Genomic DNA, 17,172 nt, shown 5'->3' with positions numbered 1-17,172 from the left:
TTCAGTCTTGTCAATTTAAACTATGTGGAGCCAACGCTAATACTAAATCTATGAAAACACACACCTTGTACATCAAGCAGTCTCAACAATATTGACTTGAGTCAAAACGCAAGCGTCCATTTCGTAACAGTTGTAATAGCAAAAACTAAGACTTCTAACAAACAAAATACACGTTCATACCATTTAAATGTTACATAAGTCTGCACTAACGTTGAAATACGTATAGTGTAACACCAGCACTGCGGAGATAAACGACTCAATTATATTCTGAGTTGTGTTCTTTAATATTAATGAAAACCTGGTGTTGTGGAAATTACTTGAGCCCGCCGGGCTTTCCATGACTACGACTCCATTTTTCTCTGTTCGCGCTGATGAGGCTTTTAGACTTATCTCTAAATTCTGCATCTCCTCCCAGTGACCGGACTTGAGCCGAGGCTTGTAATCGTTTGGAGGTTTGTGTCAGCATGGTCTCTGAACTAAAAAGGTTCGAACGCTTATAGCGTTCTCTTGAAATGCCGGTGTGCCCAGAAAAGTAACAAGAATAAAATGCTTCTGGTGATTATATCACCAAAATGAGGAAGTTGGAATGAAAAAAATATTATTGCATAAACATTTGTAAACTACTTATAATTTTGAGACCAGTTAGACCTACAGAAGAAAGTGCCTAGCAACTGTAGCTTTAATCTTAGTATTTGGATGTATGGAAAGGCAAACAATCCTATGTGCATTCCTAGTACAAATGCTTCAGTTGACATTTTGAGCATAATATTACACATTATTTTACATCAAACGTAAATTTCAAAATATAAGACAAGATATACATAATTCCCGAGAAAGTAATCCACATAAAACTGCTTAGAGTTCAAAGACCAACGATGTAATTTGTCGGTTGGGATTTACGAGGGAGCGTCCTTTGCAACCTTATCTACCGTCACGTGAACCGTAAGCATAAGTTGACTTACTTATCTTCATCATTTGTTTCGGATGAGAGAGCTCAGTGATATCTTGTTCTGTCGAAGATATTATATTTAGTTCAGAAATATTTGGTTAAATCATTTATGGTAAAATATATTTTAGGGCCAATCTTCTTAGGGTCAGAGTTTTTGATCAGTCTTCGAAATAATGATTGTAACAATAGCTAAAACTCTTTCTGACGTAAAAAAATCGAAAGTCAGAAACAAAACACTGATCGATTTAATCAATGATTATTTTATTATCAGTAAGACGAATCACGAATTAATCATAGAAATTCTATAACAAATTCAACTTCTTTGTTGACATAGTCAGTGTTGGGTAACATAAGTGTCTTTAACAAGTTATTAACTCTCAGAATCTGTTTACCGTACACCCTTCCTAAGTTTCGAGAATAGTTCAAAACTGTCGGTCTGGGACTAACTACGGCAATTGCGTTGAAATAAAACGTTAAACTGCGATGTTGTACATAATTGTGCAACACATTAACCCTTTGTTGAACGCTGTAATTTCGAGCGCATCACCGCAGCATACTGGCCGAGCTCATGGCCACCTATTGCATTAGATATGCTTAGATTAGGCACGCTCCGAACGAAATGTGTACGCTGAACACGACAGTTTACGATTTCAACTACAATGTAGGGATTGCTTCATAAACAATCATATGAAAATTGCTAACATGTGGATTCTGTTATTATAAGGTATTTAACATCTTCGTGCAGGTAAATTTGGTTTTAAATAATTTCAGATGTTTCCAGAAAATATTTATGGTCAGTAAATTGCTGTGACCTGGCACCAGTGCCTGTAGTTCTCGCGTGTTGCCATCTGTGTTTACATTGCCTTTCGCTTGTGCAAGCTCTAAGACTGAGCCACGATCACCGGACGCAATGAGGCCTACGGTTTGTGTTGACCTTTGCTGTTGTCCAGATATTAGCTAAGCATCTAGCTAGCGGCGGTCTACCCTGCCGGTTAATTTACGGAGACACATCGTATATAAATCAACTAGGTTACAAATGTGAGTCAATACACTCAATTTAAACAATCAATAGTACTTCCCACCACTTGCATTTGATTTGATGAATTAATAAATCCTAATGTCATACAATAAGTACTAGGTATTATAAAACTCGCTCGTCTGAATTGTGAAGGTTACTAACCACTCATAAAAAAAGGAAATATCAATTATGTTGCTTTTATTTTGGTCGGTGAGATTGTCTGAAAATAAAAAAATATCTTCCCTACTTGTGTTTCCCCAGCAAAACGGCTTGCTAGCCGTATTTTTAAAAGCTATCTACTAGAAATTTTTATGTAAAAATATTACATCATATTTGTACATTATATTAACTTTTGTAGTTTAATTTTTTCACAATTTCACAATAAAAATTCCAATAAAATTGTTGATTTCGTGCGTCTCCACCTAAAATACACATTTAAACTTACAACCACTATTAAAAAGACAATTTAATAGGAATATTTTGGTAGATTCAAATTTTTAAAAACGACCAAATTTTTTTTTTAATTCTGCTATTTCGTACCGTCACTCGTGCGCCGAAAATGTATGGAGCGAATGCTGTTTGCTCGGGAGAGAGTCTTAATGCTTTTTCTTTCGCCAAAAGTCAATAACAAACACAAGACTCCTTTAGAATAATGGATATAAACGTAGCTAGTCTCATACCATCACGTAACCTAAATCGAGGTCCTCTTCAAATATCTGTCTACACATTCATACAAAGCTGTTTCAAGGTGGGTCAGGATGATCCCACACCAATTATTCAAGATACATAAATTTAAAACAACCCACGCGCTACATCAATTCATCTACGAAGCATTAATTAACCGGTAGCTATCAGTGTATAAAGCTGTCATGATAAGGTTCAGTAGACGACTTAATTGGCATATTTCAATCAATTATTTAAAATATTAATGATGGGTCCTTAGGTTGCCTGTGGAATTGACTCAAACTATGAGAATTATCTACATATTAATACGTGAAGGAAAAACTTTTTACTCATTTTTAGACATGGGCATGCGGAGGAGTGTGGAGTTGGGCATAATTAAAGTTTGTATTGAGGAGTATATAAATATAAAATGTCTATTACAAATATATTCAATTAGATGGTCGAATTTCGATCACTTGACAGCTAATAATTTATCAAAACTGCAAGATGCATAGTTCGTCGATATATAGAGGGGTTTCACAGCCTTGTATTTGGCACTATCCAGCTTTAATTTATGTTAAATTTACTTTTTAAATACTCAATATGTAATATGTATTACATTGTCCTGGAATCGGATATAAGCAAATTTATTTTGTAATATTTTAAAATCATTGCATTTATTTTTTTGTATTGGAATTGAAATTATATTTAAACCGACTTTTATATATATAGTATCAGTTCGAGCAGCTTCTTAAATACACCTATGCCTATGACAGATACATATAGTTCACAGTATTCGATCCATAAGCAAGGTCCAACAAGGTAAGCCTGCATTCTTCCTGCCTTCACCGGACCACCTTGAGTACCTGTCGATTGTTCAACCATTCGGCTTGCATTCTTGTATTCTGATTAACAAATCTCTAACTAAACTATGCAGATGTTATCTCAGACTTATTGCGTAATGTACAATGCAATATAGATCATAATTGAAAATTTTATGTTAAAACATATAGTCTAACATAGATTATACTATACAGGAAATTGAGTGCCTTTATCTTCTTTTTAACATTTCTTCACAAATATTTTTAAAGGAAAAAATATTAAAATACGCGAAGCAACCAGAAAAACTTTTTAAAAGTTGGTATGTAATTATATTTACATTTTTTTACTGGCTCCTACATATTTTCACTATTCCATAAAGATTAAACTTCTAGATCAAGTTTTGCGTTATTAAAATCCAACAAATTTGTTGAGTCAAGTTCTTTGTTCACTAAAGTCAAAGTTAAGTTTTAATGAAAACGCTATCGTAGTTTATTTTCTCCATCCTTTCAGTTATCTGAAACGTAAATATTGAAAAATACCAGTTTTTTAGTAATAAAATTATACTTCAATATTCCAACAAAAAATGGACAGTATATAGTATCCGTATGTTGTCTAGGATTGTACTCACTGGCACTCAATCAACCTATTTACGAACGATACAATTGGTACACATTGGGGCCAATATTTGGTAATTGCGGTCCAGTTTCGCCCACAGCCTTGTGCCGAAATATTGCCGCGTGCTTTCACGCTCAATTTCACGTGTCAGAGTTTTAGCACAAACTAGTTGCTAGAAACTATAAAATTGTATGTGTGACTAAACTATTCGTTGTATCCTCTAGTTAAAAGTTAACATCAACTTTGAAAGAACACTTTTTATTATTAGTAATTTCGTGTAGTCTCGCATTTATTTATTTCTTGTGGAAACCCCATTTTCTCTACAAGCCTGGAATTAATTCCCATCTGCACCACTCAACCTGCAATTAACTAAGATATTTATGTCAGGGCGGTAAGATTGCAATTTATTAAACGCCGTCTAACAAGCTTCCGGGTTGCTGTAGAATAACAGATTATATACGACATGTAGATCTAAACGAATTCTTGATACAATTCCAGTATACAAATTAACTTGATAGTATAAAGTGTTTGTAAAATAAACAAAAATAAATAAAATTAATAATTATCTAGAGGTTACTATTTAGATTAAATTTTAAACGAATGATAGTCGCCAAATTAAATATGTATCAATTGAAAACCATTATCTCGTTTTCCACCACAACTTATGAATTTTAATTCATATAAATAATTAAATTGCTGACTTGATATTCCTGCGTCACATAATTTTCCAATACGATAATTTAATGAGTTGTAAATAAAATTAAAACTATCTGCTCAATAACTTGCATGATAGGACAGAAGACACAGTTTATAGACAAACAACAATAGACGCTTTCAAATAATATTGTGAATACTGAATCTAAATTTTCCTTGTTAAACAAACTTACTTTAGATTCACTGCATAATGCAACAGAAAAGGGGACTTAGCATAATTAAATATGGATTATAACAGACTGACTAAACTGTTGAATAGCAATGCTCAAAACAGGACCTGCAGCTAGCCAACAACGAGCCTTTTACTTGATGATTGGTTAGAGACCCCTTATTCCGCATTCTTGCATCGAGTGTCGAGTGCCGGAGCTCTACCACGCTTCCTTTTAGCAATAATATATTCTGCAACGTCAAAGCCGGCCCTTTTTGCGTTAAAATTATTACCGACAATATGGTTGAAACGAATGATTGCAAAATCTTGTTTTTCATCCATACCAAGGCGTTCAGTTTCGCAAAACCCGTTTCGCAGTTTGCTTAATGTACATTAATAAATCAATTTTAATTTTACATGTTTACGCTAAAATTATAGCACATTTTCATCATAAATGACATTTACAATGGCGTGCAACGACAATTAGGTTGCTGTGTTGGGCATTACGCACGGATTTATGAATATTGATACGTTAAAGCTACCTATTTTGTTTTGTAGTTTGCACGTACAGTCCAGCAAATGAGTGCCTGAGCATTGTTTATCAAAATAGGTTAGTAGATAACTGTGATAATTTCTAGCTTAGTGTTTCCTGACTACAGGTCGTTACGTGGTAACTAATAAACAGAAGGTTTATTCACTAGAATGTATTTAAAATGTAACGTAATCATAGTTACGCGACTACTATAGAACCCATAACAAAACATTACTTTACGCCGGAATCCCTTGCAGGGTAAGCAATGATTAATGTTCCCACTGTTCTAAAAGGTTCTATTCCATTTATATGGTTATGACCCTCCGCTGAATGATAATAAGTGAATATATTTTTACATACATACATACATAACATCACGCATTTTATCCCCGAAGGGGTATGCAGAGGCGCAACTAGGGCACCCACTTTTCGCCAAGTATGTTCCGTCCCATGATGTGATAGGGGGCGAGCCTATCGCCATATCGGGCACAAATTCCAGACTCCGGGCTGATACTGAGCAGAAAAACCCAAATATCACTTTGCCCGACCCGGGATTCGAACCCAGGACCTCAGAGCGCTATTCTACCGGACGTGCAATACAACTACGCCACCGAGGCAGTCATAGAATATATTTTTAATAAATTATTAATTCAATACTCTTTTTCATCGGGAACTTTTTGGTTTTAACTACCAGGCTGACCTTACGCAGGTCGATCAATATAGAGGGGTTATAACAATGGCCTATGAATATCAGTTAGATAAATAAACACATTATTTTAATGTGTTTGCGATGACAAATAACTAAGCAATTATTTATACTTATCATGTCTTCAAGATATGGCCGCTGTCCCTTATAGAGCAAGGCGACACCAGAGTATTGTTTTCATGTCTTCTTTAATAACAACAAATTATCAAACTATCTATGTTATTAACCGAAGAAACAATTATATATGGTATAAGTTCACGCTTATATTCTAGTAGTAGGTAGAGATGAATTTAATACAGCTAGTTTACACCATTTGAGTCATATTAAGTAAAAAATTTATTGATCATTGGAATATTTATGACCTTTAATGGTACGATGGCACTTAACCAATAAGGCGTTAACAGAGAAGTTTTTTTCTTTCCAATTTGATTCGTGTTAATTTAAGTTTATTAGACAGTTTGATGAGCACTATTCAGTGAGACATTATCTTAATGGGATTAGCTATAGAATAATTAAGGAAACACTAGGGAAGAGAAAGTTTTTAATGCTCGCTCAATTACTTTAAGCTGTATTTATAACATTGCACTAGCAGGACTCAAACAATAATAAACTAAAAGTACTTCTGAAAGACTTGATTTAGAAACCAATTATGCTATAAATTTACAATTAGTTAAAGAAATAATGAAATGTAAGATCATTTTAAATTTAATTTCTAACAGCAAGATCATAAAGCTAATTGAAAGTAGTTTCTTTTGTGTTCTATATTTTCTTATAGGGACAACAATATAAGAAACAGAGCAAGACTTGAGTTCATTGCACGCTGTAAAGTGTAGTGTAAGATTGCATTGCTTACAAAGGACGTACGCTTTAATAGAACAAGCTAGAAAACTATATACTGTTCATAAGATAAACATATAAGTAGATTGATTTCATCGTGATCTTGACACATATTCTCAAAGGCGGTAACCGCAAAATCTATGTTGAATCATTTGATTCGAGGCGTTATTCATTCAATATAAAGGACTATACTAGCATGGAATATAAAGAGTTTGTTGGTCATAAAAACCATTCTATTTACACCATTCAAACTCAACAATTAAGGTCACTTTACGCCATTATTAAACTATTTTCGTACATCAAGTTCGTGTTCATCAGTTGCGTTAAATAAGTTGAAAAAAGTGTAACTATATATATTGTTCATCTATTCCATTACATATACGACATTTTCAATTCAAACGTAAAAGTATATTAATTTACCGAATAAAGACTTTAAAGTTGATAAGAGTTGTATAAAACATTACTCAAAGCAAACTAAAACTTCTGTATCTTACTTATAGATGTTTGCCTATCATAAATGAGACATTAGTTTTCGGTACTAGAATATGATGATGCATTGTTACCTCGATAAAGAATAATGTTCATAAAAATTTGGCGGAATAAATAGTTTTTGTCCGCCTCTACCGCCTTGATGATGATTTATAGATTATGTTTAAAAAACTATGCACCTTCCGTATTAAAAACTTTGTAATCATAGACGACCTAATCATTAATCGTCTAAATTTATTTTTAAAACATGACATGATCGGGAACTCTCCCATCTCTGACCTTAAACGGAATAAAAGAGCGACAAGCAACGAATACAGACATCCATGAACATCATTTTACCAACGTCTTATAGAGGGTAAACCACGCTGTAGCCAATTCTACAATATGAAGCATAATACCAATTAATTACAGAAAAATAAAGGAAAGTGGTAGTTTTGGCGTATTGTTGAAAGACAAAAAAAATCTCATTGTCTATTCCTTCTTACGTAGTTGGAAATAGCTACAGCATGAAGCTATCAGACATAAATTGATATAAAATCTTGGTGTGATATCAAATCGACATCATAAAAACGAAATGTTTATGAAGTAGTAGGATGATGAAGTACAAAGCAATATTACTTTGAAATACGACGAATGTTTGCACACTCAACGAAGTTTTCCGACAACAATGTTTCATGTTACAAAACATTTGCCAACAGAGCTTGCAACTCGACTCTTAAAGTAATTTTTACTGAAACGATGTATTTTGCAAAATTATCTCCACACTCGTTATTTTCACAAAAATATCTTCGTCTTCAATATGATATTACGCAGCTTACAAAATATGAATAATCTAATCTCGTGATGCAATAAAATTTGAGCCGTTCAGTTCAAAACTTGTTTTTTGTTAATAGCACCGTATAAAAATTATCGAACACTGCATCGATGCACAGGTATGCCCATTGTTTTGATCCACTTATGTGTTACTTTCTAAAGCCCATTGTATTCAATAGGAAAATCCATTCGTGGTCATTTGCACGCATGACGACTACATCTCGAACACAACTTACGAGTTCAGTCACGATAAACAAATTGGCCATCAGGTCAAGCGTATGAAATGAGCTTATTAAACGCTAAGTATACAGAATGTACGTACGGTCTCTGTTTCAGTTGGTATCGCTGACGCATTGTAGAGCTATTGGGAACATATAACACAATGATGCAGGCGAAATCACTAATATATAGGTTATTCACTGGATAACCTCACAGGACGCCGTGTTATGGTCACAGGTAGACAAGCGATGATATCTATCGACGCGGCGAGATCTACACGCGAACCGCGATCGACCCGAAATTAGCAAGCTATCGTTATAGAAATTGAAAAAATGTCTCAAAAAGTGTTAAATTGTGCGATAATTACGACGGGCGAGGATGTAATTAAGCATTACGGCAGAACGTGTATCAGTTTGTCGGTTGGGCGCGCGACTGCGGGTGCGCCGGGCGCGACGAAACGGGGCGCCCGCGCACACCTCGCGGCCCGTGTCCACACCAGGCTCCAGCGTGCAATCAATTTATGCAAATTGCCGACGGGATGGTTTAGCCGCCTGGCCAATTGACTATGGCTATACCGGGAATACTCCTAGCCGTAAACAACTACGATGACAGAACACGATATAACACGCGATGTGTTTCGCAAGGGACGCTGTTTACTAATTCGGGCGTGAGCAAAAACTCTGTTAGCAACTAAACCTGTCACAACACTGCCCGCAATTCGGCAACAGTTCTGCATCAATAAATACGCGCCAATCAATAATAACAATGAAGTCAGTATCATGATGTTCGCAACCAACTATTCAGGTATAAAGTGATCTAAAATTTCACATTATTTCGATTTAATACTATTTCAAAAACATAACTTTAAACAATCTCATATTTTGAAGAAAGTGATAACAATTATCAAACACCATTAGACACATCACCATTGCTAATGAACACTTTGACCTTAGATATTAGATTATTTAAACATTCAAACTTGAGTAACGTTTCTATCACTAACAATGTAATCAGTTCTTAAATGAGGTCGACTTTGACATTATAATTGATATACCTAGGGCAACGTTAAGAACGCAAACACACATAAATATAATGCATCTCAGAACGTTATGATTCAACTGACAAGGCAAACTTATATTACAAATAACATTAAGGAGGTAATTAGGGTTTAGAAAAGAGGCAATTTAGTTGAATCATTTACTTTAATTAATAATAGTATATGTACTAAGGATTAATAATGAGAAATAAAGTATAAGATGAACTAATGCATACACAGAGGTGTAAAGGAGCCTCGACTAAAACCATGATATCAATTCAGGTAAAATTGGACAATTAGTAACTGATAAGGAGATTCGTTTTCCTCTAAACGATAACCCTAAGACGTAAGAGATACAACGTCGCAATTTCAACAGCTAAATACTTTCAACAAAAAATCATAACCACGAGCGTTGGAGTCTGTCATCATGGAGAAATACAAGAGAAAGGCGACAATGAAAGTGTTTTAGAATTCATCACAGTCTGTTCAGTAAAATAACAGAAAATAGAAAGGGCGCTGCTTAAAATCGTATTTTTAGATATTTCGACGGTCCCTCCGTATAGTATCGAGTCTGCAAAAAACAGTCGATATTTAAACGAGCCTTATTACAATGAACTGCATTTATTTAAAACAATAAGGATCGAAGTGCCTATCGCCATGGTAATTAATACTAAGCAAGCGATGTTTATTCCAGTTTAGTCAATTAATTTATTTGTGTGTAATACCTTATTTTTTGGTTTACTGAGTGACAAACTATCTAAAATTATATTTTGATCAAATTCCAAATTAGTAATAATTTGAATTCTATTATAGTTTGTCTTTTCTTATTGATAATTTCAAGACCTATAAATCTTGCAGTTCTGAACTGTACACTAAGTACGTATTATTTTAAACTGAACGTTAAGCAAGCATTTACATATTACTCAAAGATTTAACTATAATCGTGACTTTAAATAATGTTTGTAAAGACCTTCACAGCAAAACTATAGAATCCCCTTCATAATTCATCCTTTTACACGAAGATTCAAAGATATATGGTATGATGAGTATTACTAATTCACGGAATACCATCTTTAAACAATAGGTATATTTTATAATGTAACTAGATTTTTTATATAAGTAGCACATACAAATAGTTAAGTGGTTGAATTTCCTTAATCACACCTTTAACACACGGACATGGTTGCAAATTAGGTTGCAAGGCATAATTTCGCAGTGGCTTTGTAGTTCATTCAAGGGCACGTTTACAGTATAACATTTTCGATACTATTTTATAAGGAGCATTAATCCTCTGTTTAAAAGTATATTCGGAACTAATACCCTTAGGTCATTTACCTTCAAACATAAATTATTCGCGACGTGTCAACAAGCACCGGAGACTGCGGTATGGACAAATAAAACTGAATGTGCTTTAATGAAGTCGCTCGCCTGCGCTTCACCAATTAACTACAGAGCTACTGCATTCATTGGATAAAATATAACTTTATATTTATTACTCGAATTAGCGTCTAAAACATGGCGCTTACAACTTTTCGAATGGTGATTTTTGTAGAATCAATTTATTTACAATAACTTTGAGACAACGATTCAATCCCATGTTTTTTTTAAATTAAATGAAGAAAACTTGTATATTTGTTGGAATTACATAATTTCCGTAGTAGGTTTAATGATAAAAATGTATAACAATGCTTCACACACAAAAACAAAATCCTTTAGTACAGACTAGCTTATCTATGCAAAACGCGAGAAGAATAACATCTACGTATGTTTATAAGACATAGTCATTTGTTCTAAAAACACGAGCATTAAAAGAAACAAACAGTAAAAGACAATTTTCTATCTGTAATACAAAGTTATGTCTTTCTGTTTTTAAAATAAAGGAGCGAAACGCCTCAGCCAAGATCCGAGGTTATAAGAATGCATTATGAAAACTTTTTTAATATTCAGTGAAATGCTCAGAAGACAAAAGTCTACAGACATTTTCTTTCATCTGCGAATTTATGTTTGCCCTCGTTGCTTATTTAAACAAGAATTTCCGAATGTTCCGCTTACACATGAGTTAGATGGCGCCCGTCGGGATTTTTCCGGTTGTCTGGTTCAGTTCCGACATAGTATATCAGAACCACAATTCCGGAATCCCGTCTGCGAGCCGCTTCCGGTCCCTTACCCGGAATGGAAATGAAACTCCCACATTCCCTTTGTCGTCGCACACCAGGATAAATTTGAATGAGCATATATCACACACTATTTTCATATAAAGCGAATAGTTTAATTTCATCTGTAAAATTAGTTTTATAGCTACTTTTTGCAGAGATTACGGATTATAATCATTAATATTGTGTGTGTGGGAAAATAAAATCTTCACAAACCAATAACCATTTGCATAAATTAGGATCATCCCCTTAATGATCTTAACGTGTGCAATATTTTCAGCATCATTTTCAAAACATAAATGTGATTCAGTTACAAACTGGAACTTATCGAATCCTGTCTACACAAATATAACATTGAATTAACTTCTTCTGTTTACACGAAATATACTTCCAGTGATTCTCTGTTTGTTTTATTTTGTAACACAACACTCGTCTGTTACCGGGGTTTATAAATCAAGTGGGCGTTCAGTATAAACAACTGCGAGGAGGATGCGATAGATTATAATCAAGGTCTGGTGCAATGACAGATGTCCATCTTAATACTGAGACGGGTCGGCTACTGCATCGCTACCAATCTGGTCCGAGGTACTCGTTGTCAAGTGCAGTAGACATTTGAACACGCTAACTGATCTCATTACAATAGTCTGGCTCCTTTTGTAGTAAATACTTAATTTGTTACGGTTACGTTGCGTAGAGTATAATAATTGTGTCGAATAGAGCTTGCAATAAAATTTGCGTTTAGTTCTTTGGTTAGGTTATTTGACTGATTGGAACGTTAAATTAGAGTAGGCATTTTAGAGAAGATATTATAGATAGATATTTTAAATAGTTCACATTTAAGTTTATATTACTTATTATTTACCAAGTTTTTCAAGCAATATTTATTATGTCTGTAATGTTTTTTCAAAAACATTCTCAACCTGCTACACTGAATTACCATAAAAGACAACAGAAATACACCAATATTCCAGTAAACTTGCAATTTTTTTTTTACTTTAATCATTGAACTGTAGCATCTTACGAAAGGACAAATGTATATAATGTCTAGTTTAAGTGATATTATAGATAGTTCTTAATGCAGTCATTAGCTACGGAAACCGTCAAATTCAACGGTCGCTTGCAATGAATCATGACGTATCCCACCCGATAATTTGTCGTACAGATAGGGGCCTACCGTCTAATGTGCCGCGAACCCTTGTTCACATGACAGTATCCCCGCTGCCGTTTGTAATTTAAGTGATATATTACATTTATCATTTTTCGTATAAGTATTCTGAAAATATGTTTTAAAGAAACTGTTTTGAACGAATCTACGTTCTTAATTAGTTAGAATAGTTAAATTTAGATGAAAATCGGTAGAACTGTTGAACCGTTAAACGGATCAAATTTTACACATCCCATAGAAATATAAAATTGGACTTATGCCGGGAAACATTAGTTGCGCGGACGAAGCCACGAGCAACACATTTCATTACTTATAGAAAGTAAAAATATAGCACCCACACGCGCTCTCGTAGCGCGTAGCAAAGCAAGTTAGAATCACCTCTTAAATCTTCTCTCTTCACCAAAAATTAACCTTGTAAATAAGTATATTTATACATAAAACTATAAAGAATGAATATTTATTGCGCGATCATTTTTATTCTCTGAAGTAACGCTACCTCAAGTAACCTTTTATCAACATTTGTACAAACACGAATTAACACTGCGTGTTGCAATGAGCGTTTTATTGCGTTATTACTAAGAAAAATATTACATTGACCAGCAGTCGCCCACGGCGCGGCGTTATTTGTGAAATTAGTGAGGGTTCTTGCAAAGTAGAACCTCAATCACTTTCGAAGTGGTAGTATTCGCGAGTTATTTAACTGATGAGAGCGGGAATCACTTTTGACGAAATCTCCGATTTAATATGATTTTTTCACTTTTACGAGTTCGTTGAATTAAATTAAACATGTACAAATTATCCTAATACCCAGTATGTATTTGCAAAACAAATCGTAAAGCTTTGCTTTACGTTGTAGAGCCACGCAAAATTAACTCAAATGGGTTCTATGGTAGAGTCCATTTGAAATCGTTCATACAGCTTTAGCTACTACGTATGTATTTAGAAACTATGTAAACATACATTGTCAGCCGTTTAAGATCTTTTGTCAATACAGATATCAAATTAAAGTTCTAACAGAAAACAGCGTCCCAAATCTGATATTCTGTAACTGGCTCACGGTCTCGTGTGCCTGTATGTCGGGCAGATCATAATAAACAGCATCAATTCCATCCCATTTCCTGAGTGCTCCGACTCCCTGTGCGACCCACTCGGCGAATTATTCGATATAATCAGATTACTCTTCGAAGCTGAATGTGCCCGTATACCACGACCGTTACTTTTTTTGGATCAGCATTGTCCCTAATTTTTTAATGGCATCATTATTGTCTATAGATTATGTCATTATATTTGTTTTTACCTTTACAAAAAAAAAAACGCAAATAAACATACGTACTGCACGCACCGCTGCTCGTGGCTGAACGATAAGAGTTCTGGAGGATGTCATTACTTAGTTAATCTAGCCTACTTGAATATGTAATTTTTCAACCAGTTATAAACTAAATTACTATTCAAAAGACCTATCATATAAGTAAATACTGTCTAAACTTATAAAGAATTATCCACAAACAAAACATACCTAATAGGTACCTTGGTAACGTGACAAGTTTTAAATTTTTCCACAAAAAATAATAGAAATGTGACACTAATATATTGCTTATGTAAATGTAGAGACACTTTCACATTAATCGTGGTTTCTATTTTTCCTATATCCATAACATATCGTATTTGTTAATGAAGGAAATCATAAAAAGGCTAAACGTTTACAGCCTTAATTGAAATAATAACTATAACTTGCGGAAATTGCTAATTATACTACAACCATAAGTAAAACGGTACTTATACCTATATGTACTACGTCACCTGCTAAGTGCCAACTACTTTTCTAAATAACAACTGACGGTAAACATTATAATAATATAGGTACTCCGTAGTACATATAGTACACATATTGTGCATTCCGTACATTGTAAAAAAAATTGACAAAGTCAATAACAATTATTGTTCTCACTATTGATTACCGTGTAAATAAAAAGGCATTAATGTAATCAAGTGTTTCAGAAAAAAAACTATAAACTTAATCATAGCGATAAAAAAACAAGTTGCGCTGTACTTATTAAGATTTGAACCAATGGTGTTCCGTACATTAAATACTACAAAATTACTTATGCATCTACTTCCATACATTATATGTAAAATTAGCCGCACCAGTAACATTGTAGTTGATAGATGTCTTACTTGTTTCCTTTTAATAACACCACCTTAATTCATATATATATTTCTTTTCTTTTGACTTATTATTAGAGGTAAGGTCTGACGGCAGCAATTTCAAAAATATTTTTATTTGGTATTATTCATTGTATAAGATAAAATAAATAATCATATAGGTAATATTATATATTCCTCTTTAATTGAAATAAGTCTATTGTAGTCGACATGAATTCCAGCCTTTAATCTACATCATATTATGAAACTTTTTTCACGTTATCATTTCCACTAGAACAACCTTTACTTTCCATAGGCCCTATAAAATAAATTAAAAAAATACATACGTTTGACTCTTTCCTCGTGCCATTTTAAAACTCACAAATTAGACACTGACTGCTACTATAAGAATCAAAAACTCACAAAACACAAAAACACGATTAAAATAAAAAGTTTCAAAATAAAAAATTAAAATTTGGCGGCAATTTGTCACATGAGCATGTTTCCCGCGAGCTCCGTATCGCCACTCTCCGAGATCTCGACTCGATTCGGCCGCAACAAGCGCCCTACTTCGGCCCAACCAGTCTTTCGTGTGAGACAGAGATCACCTATTACACCTATACGGAACTAATGTAGCTAGAAAGAGAGAGAAAAAAATCATGAAAAAAACCATTACTGTATATTTGAAAGAGGGAAAAAATCATAATTATTGCATTTAAGCGAAGCCACCATATCAATTTGCTCCTTACGTATTATTTATGTGTATGCATTGGTGTGTGAAATATTGAGAATGGCATGGTAGCGCCATCTAGCGGAAATACGTGGAACTTTTATAGCATTAACTTATAATGTTAGCTTTGTTCACGTACAATGTAAATACTTTATGTGTATTGTATAACGTTTCATAGATGTCAGCCTAAGATGTAACTATTAAAAAAAACGTAACTCAATTTTTTTTTCTTAAAGCTAGAAACTGATATTATACACAGCCTAAATCATAATTACATACTTGTGAACAGGATACTCCTACGCACTCGAAAGGATTTTTTAAAATGTAAGGCTGGCATTGTATGTATGCAATTAGCTTTGAGGAATTAGCAATAAAAGCAAATACGATGCTTAGTTTTTAAATTAATTCTCAAATATTTTTTTAAGAAAGGAATAACAAAAATCTATATGTAATTTCTACGTAGTTCACATAATAATATCCTGTGATATAATTATAAAAAAACTCATCTGAAGCAGCTATCTTTAGTGTGATCTGTTTAACAGGCGTTCATGTGTTAATAATTAAACCTATATTAATAACTGAAGTGTATCACTGGTCACAGTGGCTGAAATGTCGAATGTAAATGCGGAAATTTAAATGTTATATTATTACCAATATATGCTAAAGGATGTACAGAGTTGGATTTATTCCTATAATACAGGAATAGGTATGTGAATCTGTCAATGGGTACATGGACCTTCCTAGTACCTAATTATATTATGATGTCGGTAAGAAGTGAATATTCTAATTTAATACTTATACACCATTTAATACCAAAGGAATTATATTTAATAGTTTCGCTTGACTTTTAATTTTATCTTTACCGGGTCAACATCTTGTTTCTTGTTAGCAACAGAAAACTAATTCAATATCATTTAAATAAAATGATTTTCTAAAATGATTCCCTGGGTAAAAAGGGAATGAAAATTAATCAATGGACTGATTCTTTATCGCGAAACTGCGACAACTTGAATTGATGATTGCTATGATATTAATAATATATCTGATATGTGGTCTTTCGGATATCCCAATTATAAATTCACTATCAAGCCATCATCAGTTATTTGTGGTATAAAGTATAAACCCTGTTGAGCTGTCTCATTCATGCTGTAGAATGTAAATACATATACATATTACGTCTATTGCACGACTCTACTGCTTTATGGGCCTGTTTTATTTTGTTAATAAATTTATAAGTCAGTTAGTATAAATACTCTTTTGTTTAGCATTTATTTACGAACTTTGGAAGTATTTGGTCGCCCTACTCGCCTTTACTCGGACAGCGTAAAACAAACCCTAAAAGGTTAATAATATAATAATAATAATATGAGCCCTGTATTATATACTTGCGTGTCCGTGCTCAGCCTTTGCTGAGGCCCGTG

The 17,172-nt window shown here is 33.7% G+C and overlaps 1 protein-coding gene across 4 annotated transcripts in view; it reads right to left on the bottom strand.

Annotated features, from left to right (window-relative positions):
- Positions 1–17,172, bottom strand: part of LOC115454807 (cytochrome b561) — a 53,450-nt gene that overhangs the window by 23,415 nt on the left and 12,863 nt on the right. The window contains exon 1 of one of the 4 annotated variants that reach the window (XM_030183542.2): positions 15,369–15,616. The exons of 2 other annotated variants lie outside the window; for them this stretch is intronic. In XM_030183542.2, the coding sequence (XP_030039402.2) occupies positions 15,369–15,391 (23 nt within the window). In that variant the 5' untranslated portion in view covers positions 15,392–15,616. Of the gene's footprint in view, positions 1–8,628; positions 8,973–15,368; positions 15,617–17,172 lie in introns of those variants that run through there. One more of the 4 variants, XM_030183536.2, reaches the window with a different exon arrangement.

Source organism: Manduca sexta, chromosome 17 (genome assembly GCF_014839805.1).
Source record: "Manduca sexta isolate Smith_Timp_Sample1 chromosome 17, JHU_Msex_v1.0, whole genome shotgun sequence".
Classification (NCBI taxonomy): Eukaryota; Metazoa; Arthropoda; class Insecta; order Lepidoptera; family Sphingidae; genus Manduca; species Manduca sexta.
The sequence above is the reverse complement of the archived record's forward strand: the minus strand, read 5'-3'. Positions and strand labels throughout refer to the sequence as shown.